This window comes from Bombina bombina, chromosome 6, assembly GCF_027579735.1.
Source record: "Bombina bombina isolate aBomBom1 chromosome 6, aBomBom1.pri, whole genome shotgun sequence".
Classification (NCBI taxonomy): domain Eukaryota; kingdom Metazoa; phylum Chordata; class Amphibia; order Anura; family Bombinatoridae; genus Bombina; species Bombina bombina.
The window spans coordinates 1,126,213,835-1,126,231,796 of record NC_069504.1 but is presented as its reverse complement, the minus strand read 5'-3'; the positions used below and the strand labels follow the sequence as shown (position 1 = coordinate 1,126,231,796).

The window sequence follows — 17,962 nt, the reverse complement described above, 5'->3', positions numbered from 1 at the left end:
CCACCCCCCCTCCAAATATCCATTTAAAATCACACAACTGAAAACCGAATCCCTGCCTATCCCAGCGACACGGCCTGGCTATCCCAGCGACACGGCCTGGCTATCCCAGCGACACGGCCTGCCTATCCCAGCGACACGGCCTGCCTATCCCAGCGACACGGCCTGCCTATCCCAGCGACACGGCCTGCCTATCCCAGCGACACGGCCTGCCTATCCCACTTGTTGAATGGAAAATACATCTTGCTACTGAAGTGGTGGTAGAAACCCCGTAACCTTCTCACCTATCAGCATCTCATACATAATGACTCCCAGTGACCACCAGTCGCACAGCTTATTGTAACCGGTCTGCATAAACACCTCAGGTGCGATGTAATCTGGAGTTCCAACAGTGGAATAAGCCTGAAACCGAACAAACATACATTAAATAGTGCAAATGGTCGAAAAAAGCAAATTCTCAGGTTTTCTGTTACGGTGTAGCCCAATGTACTTTCAACCGTTAGTGTTTAACCCCTTGGTTGCCACTGAAAGGTTAAAAGAACTGTTTTCAAGAGAATAAATCGTAGCTCACAAGCTCTGAAACCTGCAATTAAACATTAAAGGGACATAAAACACCATTTTTAATTTCATGATTCAGACAACTTTCCCATTTACTTCTATTATCTAGTTTGCTTCATTCATTTGGTATCCTTAGTTGAAAAGCATATCTAGATAGGCTCAGGAACAGCAATGTCCTACTGGAGCTAGCTGCTGATTGGTGGCTGCACACAAATGCCTCTTTTCTGTGGCTCACCAGATGAGTTAGGCTAGATCACAGTAGTGCATTGCTGCTTCTTCAACAAAGGATAACAAGAGAATGATGCAAATTTGATTAAAAAAAAAAGTAAATTGAAACGTTGTTTAAGTGACATGCTCTATCTGAATTCTGAAAGAAAACATTTGGGTTTCATGTCCCTTTAAGCAGCGTACTCAGATTGCTAAAAAAACAAAGGTATAAACCATTCTGCTGTAGTACGGAGTATGTGCATCACCCAAGACAACGCACAGTTATAGATAGTTCTATAAAACGTACAACATACCAGCTGCCTCCGTTTGTTCTTCCATGTTTCGGCCTTCCTTTTAGAGTTCATATTTTGAAATGCTTTTTATTCATTGAAGGAAAAAGAAAAAGAAAAATCACTTGAGAATAAACATGGGCTTGAATAGTGAAATACAGAAAAATCTAACTTTTAAAGAAACAGGAAACCCAACATTTTTGTTTTCAGATTCAGACAGAGCATTCAAGTTTAAACAACTTTCCAATATAATTCTATGATCAATTTTGCCTCATTCTCATAGTATCCATTGTTGAAGGAGCAGCATGCACTACAGGGAGCTAGCTGAACACATTGGTAAGCCAACAACAAGAGGCATATATGTGCACCAATCAGATGCTAGCTCCCGGGCATACCTAGGTATGGCTTTCAACAAAAGGTAATTGGAAAGTTGTTTAAATGACATGCTCTATCTGAACCATAACAGAAACTATTTTGGTTTCATGTCCCGTGTATTGCTCGTTACATAAAGCCACGCTTGTTCCATTGGGGAAGATTTATTAATTAAATATTAAAAACATTTTTAACACTTTTGTTAAACCACTGCACTGGAAGGCTTTTCACATTATACAAATAAAATCTTAGCCACAGTAAATTTGCATCAGATAAAGAGAAAAGCAGCATATTAGGGTTTCCGCATACTTACTGAAGTCACTAGGAGGATTGTGCGTAAGGTTCCGGTAAAACTCAGTCCGATGAGCTTTCTTTAATCCTGTGCATAGCCCAAAATCTGAAAGTTTGACATGACCCTTCAGAAAAAGTCAAGAGGCAACATTAAATTTACCAAAATGTATTTTATTTAGCAAAAGACAAACCCATTTTTGTGCACTTCAGAATTAACAGCAAAAATCTAAAATATTTCTCACCAAAAGTTAAGACAAATTAACTCAAATTTATTAAAGCTAAGAACAGATTACTGTATCTCTAGAGTAGTACAAGATACATGTGTTTTATACCCCATAAATCTGCAGTGAATGCTTTATATGCAAATCGCCCTTTCCAGAAATATAGCGAAACTTGAAATACCAATGTTATTCTTCCAGTTTAGACTTATTTATGTAAAGTGACTGGGAACTAATCTGATCAGACAAACGAAAAATAAATAACCAAAAGTGCATTTAATATTAGCGGATACAGATGTTAGAAATATAGCAATTCTAAGCATTCCATTTTACTTCTATTGTCAAATGTACTTTGTTCTTTTTATATCCTTTGTTGATGAGAATACCTAGGTATGCTTAGGAGCAGCAATGTACTACTAGGGGCTAGCTGGTGATTGGTGGCTGCAAATATATGCCTCGTCATTGGCTCACTAGATATGCTCAGCTAGCTCCCAGTAGTGCATTGCTGCTCCAAAGTATACTTTTTAGGGTTGCACTGATACTAGCATCGGTATCGGTGCTGATACCAAGTATTTGCATGAGTACTTGAACTCATGCAAATGCACAGATACTTAAACCGATACCTCCACTTCCTACCCATACGCCATCTTGTGGAGGTTTTTCAAACTGCATGTTCCCATTTCATTTTAAGCTGTAGTGGAGACTTAACTAAAAATTGTTCACTTCTGTTCTGCCAATACAAATTGCTGTTATTTGTATTATTGTATTATTGTAGAAGAACTCACTGTACCTCGTTCAGGCAAACCCCTGAAGTACTGGGCAGTTAATAAACTGAGATTTGCAGCTCTGGCTAAAATGGCCCAAAATGATCTTTCTGCCCCATGCAGTAGTGCTGAAAGTGAAAGCCTGTTCAGTTTAGCGTCAAACGTCCTTACTGATAGCAGAAACAGACTTATAGCTGAACATACATCCTTAAAAAGAACTTGCCACTAACTTTTGAAAAATATAATTGCTAGATTGCCTGTTATACTGCTAGTTCTTATCTTGCACAATAATGCTCAAAACATACTGTACTCTGAGGAACATCCTTAGCTTATATAATTGCAGGAAGAGTGTTTATAGGAAAAATTTAGTTAATTCCTATGAACACACATTTTACAATAATAGGACTAGATATAGATTACATTTCATATGTAAGCTTTACCAATGCTCTGTTCACATTTCCAACTCCATAGACTTTAATGGAGTTGGACATGCAATGAGAGCATTGTTAAAGCTATGTATTCTAACCCATAGTGTTGTTCCCCATGTTTAAACAGTGTACTGTTATATTTTTTACCGTATTGCACTTTTGGTTGGTTTTGATATTACGCTTGTTACTTATTGTTGTTATGAATATATTTTATTGTAATATTTTTATTTATAAACGTGTTCTGTGAAATTTCTTCGAGTTTTTACAACTTTGTGACAACAAGCAAATAGATTTTTTATTATTTCATATTTATTTTATTATTTCATAATGTCTTTTGAGTTACAGTTCTTCATAATTATAAAGAAGCTATCTTAAAAATCATTAGTCTGTATTGTGCTTGGGACACTGTCACATGACATAAAAAGTATCGGTAATTGGTATCGGCGAGTTTTTAAAAAAAAAAAAAAAAAAGTATCGGCACATGTACTCAGTCTTAAAAAAATGCTATTGGTGCAACCCTAATACTCTTCAACCAAAAACACCAAAAGACTGAAGCAAATTAGCTAATAGAAATGAATTAGAAACATGTTTAAAATTGTATGCTCTTTCTAAATAATGAAAGTTTAATTTTAACTTAACGGTCCCTTTAACCCTTTGAGTGCCAACGATAGCTCTGAGCCATCGCAAATTTTCCCAGTCAGGTGCTGACGGCTCAGAGCCATCGCTAGCACATACCCACCATGAGGGCAATCTGGGGGCTTCCCATCAACTCCCACCCCGGCGTTCAGGCCTGTGACAGGCATTGCCGGGCTTCACGTTTTGCGTGGTGACATCACGCGCAATGACATGATGACATCACTGCGCAACTTTATTTAAAAAATACAATAGACAGTATAGGGAAATGGGGCATACTGCTTAGAAGCCTGTATCTAAGGCATCTAAGCGGCTACAGACCCCCAAGACCCACCGTTAGAAAGGTAATTGCCTGAAAAAAACAAAAAAAAATGTTAAAAAAAAAAAGGAAATTTATTCTTACCTGATAAATTTATTTCTTTTACGATACAATGAGTCCACGGATTTCATCCTTACTTGTGGGATATCAACTCCTGGTCAGCAGGAGGAGGCAAAGAGCACCACAGCAGAGCTGTATATATAGCTCCTCCCTTCCCTCCCACTCCAGTCAGTCGACCGAAGTTAGGAAGAGAAAGGAAAAGCCAAGGTGCAGAGGTGACTGAAGTTTAGCAAAAAATTAAAAAGACCTGTCTTACAAAAACAGTGTGGGCCGTGGACTCATCGTATCGTAAAATAAATACATTTATCAGGTAAGAATAAATTTCCTTTTCTTTTACAAGATACGATGAGTCCACGGATTTCATCCTTACTTGTGGGATACAATACCAAAGCTATAGTACACAGATGAAAAGGGAGGGACAAGACAGGGCACCTAAACGGAAGGCACCACTGCTTGAAGAACTCTTCTCCCCAAAAACAGCCTCAGACGAGGCCAAAGTATCAAATTTGGAAAATTTGGAAAAAGTGTGCAAAGACAACCAAGTTGCAGCCTTGCAAATCTGTTCAACAGAAGCATCATGCTTGAATGCCCATGAGGAAGCCACAGCTCTAGTGGAATGAGCCGTAATTCGTGCAGGAGGCTGCTGACCAGCAGTCTCATATGCAAAATGGATGATACTCTTCAGCTAAAATGAAAGAGAAGTAGCCGTAGCTTTCTGACCCCTACACTTCCCAGAAAACACAAGAAACAGGGAAGACGATTGACGAAAATCCTTAGCTGCCTGCAAGGAAAACTTCAAAGCACGGACCACGTCCAAATCATGTAACAGTCGCTCCTTCTTAGAAGAAGGAATAAGACACAAGGAAGGAACAACAATTTCCTGATTAATATTTTTATTAGAAACAACCTTAGGAAGGAATCCAGGTTTGGTACTTAAAGGGACAGTATGCACTCATTTTCATATAACTGCATGTAATAGACACTACTATAAAGAATAAGATGCACAGATAATGATATAAAAATCCAGTATAAAACTTTTTAAAAAACTTACTTAGAAGCTCTCAGTTTAGCTCTGTTTAAAAGGTAGCTGGAAATCCCACTGCAAGTGGGGAATAACATAATTTATGTAAGAACTTACCTGATAAATTCATTTCTTTCATATTAGCAAGAGTCCATGAGCTAGTGACGTATGGGATATACATTCCTACCAGGAGGGGCAAAGTTTCCCAAACCTCAAAATGCCTATAAATACACCCCTCACCACACCCACAATTCAGTTTAACGAATAGCCAAGAAGTGGGGTGATAAAAAAGTGCGAAAGCATATAAAATAAGGAATTGGAATAATTGTGCTTTATACAAAATCATAACCACCACAAAAAAAGGGCGGGCCTCATGGACTCTTGCTAATATGAAAGAAATGAATTTATCAGGTAAGTTCTTACATAAATTATGTTTTCTTTCATGTAATTAGCAAGAGTCCATGAGCTAGTGACGTATGGGATAATGACTACCCAAGATGTGGATCTTTCCACACAAGAGTCACTAGAGAGGGAGGGATAAAATAAAGACAGCCAATTCCTGCTGAAAATAATCCACACCCAAAATAAAGTTTAACGAAAAACATAAGCAGAAGATTCAAACTGAAACCGCTGCCTGAAGTACTTTTCTACCAAAAACTGCTTCAGAAGAAGAAAATACATCAAAATGGTAGAATTTAGTAAAAGTATGCAAAGAGGACCAAGTTGCTGCTTTGCAGATCTGGTCAACCGAAGCTTCATTCCTAAACGCCCAGGAAGTAGATACTGACCTAGTAGAATGAGCTGTAATTCTCTGAGGCGGAATTTTACCCGACTCAACATAGGCAAGATGAATTAAAGATTTCAACCAAGATGCCAAAGAAATGGCAGAAGCTTTCTGGCCTTTTCTAGAACCGGAAAAGATAACAAATAGACTAGAAGTCTTACGGAAAGATTTCGTAGCTTCAACATAATATTTCAAAGCTCTAACAACATCCAAAGAATGCAACGATTTCTCCTTAGAATTCTTAGGATTAGGACATAATGAAGGAACCACAATTTCTCTACCAATGTTGTTGGAATTCACAACTTTAGGTAAAAATTCAAAAGAAGTTCGCAACACCGCCTTATCCTGATGAAAAATCAGAAAAGGAGACTCACAAGAAAGAGCAGATAATTCAGAAACTCTTCTGGCAGAAGAGATGGCCAAAAGAAACAAAACTTTCCAAGAAAGTAATTTAATGTCCAATGAATGCATAGGTTCAAACGGAGGAGCTTGAAGAGCTCCCAGAACCAAATTCAAACTCCAAGGAGGAGAAATTGACTTAATGACAGGTTTTATACGAACCAAAGCTTGTACAAAACAATGAATATCAGGAAGAATAGCAATCTTTCTGTGAAAAAGAACAGAAAGAGCAGAGATTTGTCCTTTCAAAGAACTTGCGGACAAACCCTTATCTAAACCATCCTGAAGAAACTGTAAAATTCTCGGTATTCTAAAAGAATGCCAAGAAAAATGATGAGAAAGACACCAAGAAATATAAGTCTTCCAGACTCTATAATATATCTCTCGAGATACAGATTTACGGGCCTGTAACATAGTATTAATCACAGAGTCTGAGAAACCTCTTTGACCAAGAATCAAGCGTTCAATCTCCATACCTTTAAATTTAAGGATTTCAGATCCTGATGGAAAAAAGGACCTTGTGACAGAAGGTCTGGTCTTAACGGAAGAGTCCATGGTTGGCAAGAGGCCATCCGGACAAGATCCGCATACCAAAACCTGTGAGGCCATGCTGGAGCTACCAGCAGAACAAACGAGCATTCCTTCAGAATCTTGGAGATCACTCTTGGAAGAAGAACTAGAGGCGGAAAGATATAGGCAGGATGATACTTCCAAGGAAGTGATAATGCATCCACTGCCTCCGCCTGAGGATCCCGGGATCTGGACAGATACCTGGGAAGTTTCTTGTTTAGATGGGACGCCATCAGATCTATTTCTGGAAGTTCCCACATTTGAACAATCTGAAGAAATACCTCTGGGTGAAGAGACCATTCGCCCGGATGCAACGTTTGGCGACTGAGATAATCCGCTTCCCAATTGTCTACACCTGGGATATGAACCGCAGAGATTAGACAGGAGCTGGATTCCGCCCAAACCAAAATTCGAGATACTTCTTTCATAGCCAGAGGACTGTGAGTCCCTCCTTGATGATTGATGTATGCCACAGTTGTGACATTGTCTGTCTGAAAACAAATGAACGATTCTCTCTTCAGAAGAGGCCAAAACTGAAGAGCTCTGAAAATTGCACGGAGTTCCAAGATATTGATAGGTAATCTCACCTCCTGAGATTCCCAAACTCCCTGTGCCGTCAGAGATCCCCACACAGCTCCCCAACCCGTGAGACTTGCATCTGTTGAAATTACAGTCCAGGTCGGAAGCACAAAAGAAGCCCCCTGAATTAAACGATGGTGATCTGTCCACCATGTTAGAGAGTGCCGAACAATCGGTTTTAAAGATATTGTTTGAGATATCTTCGTGTAATCCTTGCACCATTGCTTCAGCATACAGAGCTGAAGAGGTCGCATGTGAAAACGAGCAAAGGGGATCGCGTCCGATGCAGCAGTCATAAGACCTAGAATTTCCATGCATAAGGCTACCGAAGGGAATGATTGTGACTGAAGGTTTCGACAAGCTGCAATCAATTTTAGACGTCTCTTGTCTGTTAAAGACAGAGTCATGGACACTGAATCCATCTGGAAACCCAGAAAGGTTACCCTTGTCTGAGGAATCAAAGAACTTTTTGGTAAATTGATCCTCCAACCATGATCTTGAAGAAACAACACAAGTCGCTTCGTATGAGATTCTGCTAAATGTAAAGACTGAGCAAGTACCAAGATATCGTCCAAATAAGGAAATACCACAATACCCTGTTATCTGATTACAGAGAGAAGGGCACCGAGAACCTTTGCAAAAATTCTTGGAGCTGTAGCTAGGCCAAACGGCAGAGCCACAAACTGGTAATGCTTGTCCAGAAAAGAGAATCTCAGGAACTGAAAATGATCTGGATGAATCGGAATATGCAGATATGCATCCTGTAAATCTATTGTGGACATATAATTCCCTTGCTGAACAAAAGGCAAGATAGTCCTTACAGTTACCATTTTGAACGTTGGTATCCTTACATAACGATTCAATATTTTTAGATCCAGAACTGGTCTGAAGGAATTCTCCTTCTTTGGTACAATGAAGAGATTTGAATAAAACCCCATCCCCTGTTCCTGAACTGGAACTGGCATAATTACTCCAGTCAACTCTAGATCTGAAACACATTTCAGAAATGCTTGAGCTTTTACTGGGACACGGGAAAGAAAAAATCTCTTTGCAGGAGGTCTTATCTTGAAACCAATTCTGTACCCTTCTGAAACAATGTTCTGAATCCAAAGATTGTGAACAGAATTGATCCAAATTTCCTTGAAAAAACGTAACCTGCCCCCTACCAGCTGAGCTGGAATGAGGGCCGCACCTTCATGTGGACTTAGAAGCAGGCTTTGCCTTTCTAGCTGGCTTGGATTTATTCCAGACTGGAGATGGTTTCCAAACTGAAACTGCTCCTGAGGATGAAGGATCAGGCTTTTGTTCTTTGTTGAAACGAAAGGAACGAAAACGATTATTAGCTCTGCTTTTACCTTTAGATTTTTTATCCTGTGGTAAAAAAGTTCCTTTCCCACCAGTAACAGTTGAAATGATGGAATCCAACTGAGAACCAAATAATTTGTTACCCTGGAAAGAAATAGAAAGTAAAGTTGATTTAGAAGCCATATCAGCATTCCAAGTTTTAAGCCATAAAGCTCTTCTAGCTAAAATAGCTAGAGACATAAACCTGACATCAACTCTGATAATATCAAAAATGGCATCACAGATAAAATTATTAGCATGCTGAAGAAGAATAATAATGTCATGAGAATCACGATGTGTTACTTGTTGCGCTAAAGTTTCCAACCAAAAAGTTGAAGCTGCAGCAACATCAGCCAAAGATATAGCAGGTCTAAGAAGATTACCTGAACACAGATAAGCTTTTCTTAGAAAGGACTCCATTTTCCTATCTAGAGGATCCTTAAACGAAGTACCATCTGACGTAGGAATAGTAGTACGTTTAGCAAGGGTAGAAATAGCCCCATCAACTTTAGGGATTTTGTCCCAAAATTCTAATCTGTCAGACGGCACAGGATATAAATGCTTAAAACGTTTAGAAGGAGTAAATGAATTACCCAATTTATCCCATTCTTTGGAAATTACTGCAGAAATAGCATTAGGAACAGGAAAAACTTCTGGAATAACCACAGGAGCTTTAAATACCTTATCTAAACGTTTAGAATTAGTATCAAGAGGACAAGAATCCTCTATTTCTAAAGCAATTAGAACTTCTTTAAGTAAAGAACGAATAAATTCCATTTTAAATAAATATGAAGATTTATCAGCATCAACCTCAGAGACAGAATCCTCTGAACCAGAGGAGTCATCAGAATCAGAATGATGATGTTCATTTAAAAATTCATCTGTAGGGAGAGAAGTTTTAAAAGATTTTTTACGTTTACTAGAAGGAGAAATAACAGACATAGCCTTCTTTATGGATTCAGAAACAAAATCTCTTATATTATCAGGAACATTCTGTACCTTAGATGTTGAGGGAACTGCAACAGGCAATGGTACTTTACTAAAGGAAATATTATCTGCTTTAACAAGTTTGTCATGACAATCAATACAAACAACAGCTGGAGAAATAGCTACCAAAAGTTTACAGCAGATACACTTAGCTTTGGTAGATTCAGCACTTGACAGCGATTTTCCTGTAGTATCTTCTGGCTCAGATGCAACGTGAGACATCTTGCAATATGTAAGAGAAAAAACAACATATAAAGCAAAATTGATCAAATTCCTTAAATGACAGTTTCAGGAATGGGAAAAAATGCCAAAGAACAAGCTTCTAGCAACCAGAAGCAATAAAAAAATGAGACTTAAATAATGTGGAGACAAAAGCGACGCCCATATTTTTTCGCGCCAAATAAGACGCCCACATTATTTGGCGCCTAAATGCTTTTTGGCGCCAAAAATGACGCCACATCCGGAACGCCGACATTTTTTGGCGCGAAATAACGTCAAAGAATGACGCAACTTCCGGCGACACGTATGACGCCGGAAACGGAAATAGAATTTTTGCGCCAAAAAAGTCCGCGCCAAGAATGACGCAATAAAATGAAGCATTTTCAGCCCCCGCGAGCCTAACAGCCCACAGGGAAAAAGTCAAATTTTAAGGTAAGAAAAAATGGTCAAATCAAAATGCATTATCCCAAATATGAAACTGACTGTCTGAAAATAAGGAAAGTTGAACATTCTGAGTCAAGGGAAATAAATGTTTGAATACATATATTTAGAACTTTATAAACAAAGTGCCCAACCATAGCTTGGAGTGTCACAGAAAATAAGACTTACTTACCCCAGGACACTCATCTACATATAGCAGATAGCCAAACCAGTACTGAAACGAGAATCAGCAGAGGTAATGGTATATATAAGAGTATATCGTCGATCTGAAAAGGGAGGTAAGAGATGAATCTCTACGACCGATAACAGAGAACCTATGAAATAGACCCCGTAGAAGGAGATCACTGCATTCAAATAGGCAATACTCTCCTCACATCCCTCTGACATTCACTGCACGCTGAGAGGAAAACCGGGCTCCAACTTGCTGCGGAGCGCATATCAACGTAGAATCTAGCACAAACTTACTTCACCACCTCCATCGGAGGCAAAGTTTGTAAAACTGAATTGTGGGTGTGGTGAGGGGTGTATTTATAGGCATTTTGAGGTTTGGGAAACTTTGCCCCTCCTGGTAGGAATGTATATCCCATACGTCACTAGCTCATGGACTCTTGCTAATTACATGAAAGAAAAGACACCCCCCCCCCTCCCCTTTCTTTTGCATATGAAAAGACCCTTTACACAAACAGGAGCAAGCTGGAGAAGGTAGCCGACGGTATTCTCATAAAACTTTGGGGCTTGGTTAGGAGTCTGAAAATCAGAGCAATGTTATTTAAAAATAAGCAAATCTATACATTTTAAAAAAACAAAAACTTTATGGGCTATATAAATAGATAATCTACAAAACATTTATGCAAAGAAAAAATGAGTGTATAATGTCCCTTTAACACCACCTTATCTGCATGGAAAATAAGATAAAGGAGAATCACATTATAATGCCGAAAGCTCAGAAACTCTGCGAGCAGAAGAAATAGCAACCAAAAATACAATTTTCAAGATAACAACTTAATATCTATGGAATGCATAGGTTCATCCCTAGAAGAACATTAAGAACTAAATTCAAACTCCAAGCAGGAGCAATTGGTCTAAACACAGGCCTGATTCTAGTCAGAGCCTGACAAAAAGATTGAACATCTGGAACATCTGCCACACGCTTGCTTAGCAAAATAGACACAGCAGAAAACTGTCCCTTTAAGGAACTGGCTGACAACCCTTTTCTCCAATCCTTGGAGAAAAGACAAAATCCTTGGAATCCTAACCCTACTCCATGAGTAGCCCTCGGATTCGCACCAATAAAGATATTTACGCCATATCTTATGGTAAATCTTTCTAGTAACAGACTAACCCTCCTGAATCAAGGTATCAATGACCTAATCAGAGAACCCTCGCTTAGATAAAATCAGGCGTTCAATCTCCAAGCAGTTAGCTGCAGAGAAACTAGATTCGGATGATGGAAGGGTCCCTGAACGAGAAGGTCTTTCCACAATGGAAGCTTCCACGGTGGCTGCGATGACATTTCCACCAGATCGGCATACCAAATCCTGCGAGGCCATGCAGGAGCGATGAGGACCACCGAAGCCCTCTCCTGTTTGACTCGAGCAATCACCCGGGGAAGGAGAGCAAATGGAAGGAACACATAAGCTAGGCTGAAGAACCAAGGCACTGCCAAGGCATCTATCAGCTCGGCCTGGGGATCCCTGGACCCGTATCTCGGAAGCTTGGTATTCTGGCGAGATGTCATGAGAACCAACTCTGGCCTGCCCCATCTGAGAATCAGGTCGGCTCCGGATGGAGTTCCCACTCTCCCGGATGAAATGTCTGTCTGCTCAGAAAATCTGCTTCCCAGATTTCCACCCCTGGGATGTGGATCGCGGACAGATGACAAGAGTGAGACTCCGCCCACTGAATTACCCTGGCTACTTCTGTCATCGCTAAGGAGCTTCTTGTTCCCCCCTGATGATTGATGTAGGCCACCATCGTTATGTTGTCAGAATGGAATCTGATGAATTGAGCCGAAGCCAACTGATGCCCAGCCTGAAGCGCATTGAATATTGCCCTCAACTCTAGAATATTGATGGGAAGAAGAGACTCCGCCTGAGCCCAGAACCCCTGAGCCCTTAGGGAATTCCAGACTGTTCCGCAACCTAACAGGCTGGCATCCGTTGTCACCATCACCCATAAGGATCCGCGAAAACACGTCCCCTGGGATAGATGATCCAGCGACAACCACCATAGAATAGAGTCCCTTGTCTCCTGATCCAGATGTATTTGATGAGACAAATTTGTATAATCTCCATTCCTGCATGAGCATGATCAGTTGCAGAGGCCTGAGATGAAACCGAGCAAATGGAATGATGTCCATTGCCGCTACCATCAATCCAAATACCTCCATGCACTGAGCCACGGACGGACGAGTATTTGAACTGAACGGTTCGACACGTATTCAGAATTTTTAACTTTCTGAGCTCCGTCAGAAAAATCTTTAGTATAAGCATATATAGTCGCGTATGCCACCGCATCGATTGCACTACCCTTGTCACTGTCAATAAACCCTAATAGAGTCGCTGCATTAACGCACTCTCGAGGAGTAGCGTGGCCCAGGCAGCTAAATGTTGTCAGGGAAAAAGGAAATTTATGCTTACCTGATACATTTATTTCTTTTACGATGTACCGAGTCCACGGTTTTCATCCTTACTTGTGGGATATAATCCTCCTGTTAACAGGAAGTGGCAAAGAGCACCACAGCAGAGCTGCTATATAGCTCCTTCCTTAACTCCTCCCCCCCAGTCATTCGACCGAAGGTATAGGAAGAGAAAGGGAAAAACTAAAAAAAAAGGTGCAGAGGTAACTGAAGTTTAGAGAAAATAAATCCTGTCTCAAAGAACAGGGTGGGCCGTGAACTCGGTACATCGTAAAAGAAATAAATTTATCAGGTAAGCATATATTTCCTTTTCTTTTACAAGATGTACCGAGTCCACGGTTTTCATCCTTACTTGTGGGATACCAATACCAAAGCTTTAGGACACGGATGAAAGGGAGGGACAAGACAGGAACCTAAACGGAAGGCACCACTGCTTGAAGAACCTTTCTCCCAAAAATAGCCTCCGATGAAGCAAAAGTATCAAATTTGGAAAAAGTATGAAGGGAAGACCAAGTCGCAGCCTTACAAATCTGCTCAACAGAAGCATTGTTTTTGAAAGCCCATGTGGAAGCCTCAGCCCTAGTGGAATGAGCCGTAATCCTTTCAGGAGGCTGCTGTCCAGCAGTCTCATATGCCAGACGGATAATGCATTTGAGCCAAAAGGAAAGAGAGGTAACCATAGCTTTTTGACCTCTCCTTCTTCCAGAATAAACAACAAAGTGAGAAGATGTTTGACGAAATTCCTTGGTTGCTTGTAAATAAAAATTTAAAGCACGGACCACGTCCAGATTATGCAACAGACGTTCCTTCTTAGAGGAAGGATTAGGACACGAGGAAGGATTAGGACACAAGGAAGGAACCACAATTTCTTGATTAATATTCTTATTTGAAACAACCTTTGGAAGGAATCCAGGTTTAGTACGCAAAAACACCTTATCAGAATGGAATATAAGATAAGGTGAATCACATTGTAGCGCAGAAAGCTCAGAAACTCTTCGAGCAGAAGAGATAGCAACAAGGAACAAAACTTTCCAAGATAACAGTTTAACATCTATGGAATGCATGGGTTCAAACGGAACCCCTTGAAGAACATTAAGAACTAAATTTAAACTCCATGGTGGAGCAATAGGTTTAAACACAGGCTTGATTCTGATTAAAGCCTGACAAAAAGCCTGAACGTCTGGAACATCTGCCAGACGCTTATGAAGTAAAATGGACAAAGCAGAAATTTGTCCCTTTAAAGGGACACTGTACCCAAAAATTTTCTTTTGTGATTCAGATTGAGCATGAAATTTTAAGCAACTTTCTAATTTACTCCTATTATCAAATTTTCTTCATTCTCATTTTTGGTGAACAACCTGGGTTGTCCTTGCTGATTGGTGGATAAATTCATCCACCAATAAAAAACTGCTGTCCAGAGTACTGAAACCAAAAAAAAGCTTAGATGCCTTCTTTTTCAAATAATGATAGCAAGAGAATGAAGAAAAATTGATAATAGGAGTAAATTAGAAAGTTGCTTAAAATTGCATGCTCACTCTGAATCACAAAAGAAATTTTTTGGGTACAGTGTTCCTTTAAGGAACTAGCTGATAATCCTTTCTTCAATCCTTCTTGGAGAAACGATAAAATCCTTGGAATCCTAACCTTACTCCATGAGTAGCCCTTGGATTCGCACCAATAAAGATATTTACGCCATATCTTATGGTAAATTTTTCTATTGATCGGTTTGCGAGCCTGAATCAGAGTGTCAATAACCGACTCAGAGAAACCCCGCTTAGATAAAATCACGCATTCAATCTCCAAGCAGTCAACTGCAGAGAAGTTAGATTCGGATGTTGGAACGGACCTTGCATGAGAAGGTCCTGTCTCAATGGCAGTTTCCACGGTGGCAGAGACAACATGTCCACTAGATCTGCATACCAGATCCTGCGTGGCCACGCAGGAGCTATTAGAATTACTGAAGCCCTCTCCTGTTTGATCCTTGCGATCACACGAGGCAGGAGAGGAAAAGGTGGAAACACATAGGCCAGGTTGAACGACCAAGGTACTGCTAGAGCATCTATCAGGACCGCCTGGGGATCCCTTGATCTGGACCCGTAAAGAGGAAGTTTGGCATTCTGTCGAGATGCCATCAGATCCAATTCCGGTGTGCCCCATTGATGAATCAAAGCAGCAAACACCTCCGGGTGGAGTTCCCACTCCCCTGGATGAAAAGTCTGACGACTTAGGAAATCCGCTTCCCAGTTCTCTACTCCTGGGATGTAGATCGCAGAGAGATGGCAAGAGTGAGACTCCGCCCATCAGATTATTTTTGATACTTCTATCATCGCTAGAGAACTCCTCGTTCCCCCCTGATGATTGATATACGCCACAGTCGTGATGTTGTCCGACTGGAATCTTATGAATTTGGCCGAAGCCAACTGAGGCCACGCCTGGAGCGCGTTGAATATCTCTCTCAGTTCCAGAATATTGATTGGCAGTTGAGACTCCTCCTGAGTCCACACACCCTGAGCCTTCAGGGAATTCCAGACTGCACCCAAGCCCAGGAGGCTGGCGTCTGTCGTTACTATAACCCAAGATGGCCTGCGAAAGCACATCCCCTGGGACAGATGGTCTTATGACACAATCTCCAATGCCCAGGGATCCTATACGTCCCTTGCCCAAGCCTGAGCAAAGAAAGAGAGTCTGCCCCCTACTAGATCCGGTCCCGGATCGGGGGCTGCCCCTTCATGCTGTCTTGGTAGCAGCAGCGGGCTTCTTGTTTTGTTTACCTTTATTCCAGGCCTGGTTAGGTCTCCAGACCGACTTGGATTGAGTAAAGTTCCCTTCCTGCTTAGCAGAGGAACCGTGAGTCGAGGAAACTACTCTAAAATTTCGAAAGGAACGAAAATTATTTTGTCTACCCCTCGTCTTGAGGGATTTGTCCTGAGGTAGGGCGTGTCCCTTACCCCCTGTAATGTCAGAAATTATTTCCCTCAGCTCAGGCCCGAATAGGGTCTTACCCTTGAAGGGAATAGTTAAAAGCTTAGATTTGGACGATACGTCAGCAGACCAAGACTTTAGCCATAACGCTCTGCGCGCCAGAATGGCAAAGCCTGCATTCTTCGCTGCTAATTTTGTAATCTGAAAAGCAGCGTCGGTAATAAAAGAATTGGCTAATTTAAGAGCCTTAATTCTGTCTAGAATTTCCTCTAAGGGGGTCTCTACCTTCAGAGACTCCTCCAGGGCGTCAAACCAGAAAGCCGCTGCCGTAGTTACTGTAACAATGCAGGCTGTAGGAGAAAACCCTGTTGAACGAATAATTTCTTTAGAAGACCCTCCAATTTTTTATCCATAGGGTCTTTAAAAGCACAACTGTCCTCAATGGGTATCGTTGTACGCTTTGCTAGAGTGGAGATAGCTCCTTCTACCTTAGGGACAAGTCCCGCATGGCATCAGATATCGGAAACATTTTCTTAAAGTTAGGAGGGGGAGAAAACGGTATACCTGGTCTATCCCATTCCCTCTTAACAATTTCCGCAATTCTTTTAGGAACTGGAAATACATCCGTGTAAGTAGGCACTTCTAAATATTTATCCATTTTACACCATTTTTCTGGGGGAATTGATAGGATCGCAATCGTCTAGAGTTGCCAAAACCTCCCTGAGTAACAGGCGAAGGTGTTCTAATTTAAATTAAAAGGACGGAGTGTCCGAGTCTGCAAGGGGAATTGGGGTCCCTGATTCTGAACATTCTAACTCAGACATAAAATCCCTAACACCCACATCAGAGCATAGTGAAGGTGCATCGGAAATAGGCACTAAAGTATCAGAAGGTTCAGCGTTTGCCTCCAGACCTGACCTACTGCGTTTACCCTGCAAACCTGGCAGTTTAGACAGTACCTCTGTAAGGGTATTAGACATTACTGCCGCCATATCTTGCAGGGTAAAAGAAGTAGACGCACTAGAAGTACTTGGCGTCTCTTGTGCAGGTGTTATAGGTTGAGACACTTGAGAATCATTAGGCGGCATGCCCTGGTTCTCTTCAGACTGAGAATCATCTTTAGACACCCTATCAATACCTAAAATATGATCTTTACAGTGTAAGGCCCTGTCAGTACAAGTAGGACACAATGTAAGGGGGGGTTCCACAACGACTTCTAAACACATAGAACACTGACTTTCTTCAATGTCAGACATGTTGAGCAGACTAATAAAAACAGCACAAGTCTTGGAAAAATTTTATTATTTGAGAAAAACTATTTTTGAAAAACCATTACTGTACCTTTAAGGAAAAAAAAGTGTACACAGATTCTGCAAAAGTGCCCAAACGTTATTCAAAATGACCAATTTTGACAGGGAAGGTACCTATATGCTATATGATATTGCACCCCAAGTAAGGAACGATTTTAACCCTTGTGACGACTTTAAGGCCCACCAGTAAAAAAAATTACTTTGCACAAACGTTTAAACTAACTGCACCACGCCACAGCTCTGCTGTGGCGCCTACCTGCCCTTCAGTGTCAAAAGGAACGATCCGAAACACAATTAGGCAGTCTAACACCTCGGAGTAAACCTCTGTAAGCTGTCTCCTCCGGTTCTCACTGTGCACTGAGGCGCGAAAATTAGGCCCTGTCCATCTACTACGATGGGAGTTGAGCATACCAAGCCACATGGGAAGCGGTTTCAAGTAAAAGCTATGCCTTATCAAAATTAAATAAACGCCATGTGGAACCCCCATATAATAAACACGAAGCAGCCCTTATACAATGTCTGCCCGGTTAACACATAGTGTCTCACAACACCTAGTTACTGGAACAATGCCCATTTTTTAACATATGTGCATTTCAAAAGTATTGTTATGT

General features: G+C 40.8%; 1 protein-coding gene across 2 annotated transcripts in view; it reads right to left on the bottom strand.

The window, feature by feature from the left end:
- STK38L (serine/threonine kinase 38 like) overlaps positions 1-17,962 on the bottom strand; it is a 205,875-nt gene that overhangs the window by 22,157 nt on the left and 165,756 nt on the right. For both annotated transcript variants that reach the window (XM_053719097.1, XM_053719096.1), the window contains 3 exons: positions 1,738-1,840; positions 1,077-1,138; positions 282-399 (listed from right to left, as the gene is read on the bottom strand). In XM_053719097.1, the coding sequence (XP_053575072.1) occupies positions 282-399; positions 1,077-1,138; positions 1,738-1,840 (283 nt within the window). The remainder of the gene's footprint in view (positions 1-281; positions 400-1,076; positions 1,139-1,737; positions 1,841-17,962) is intronic.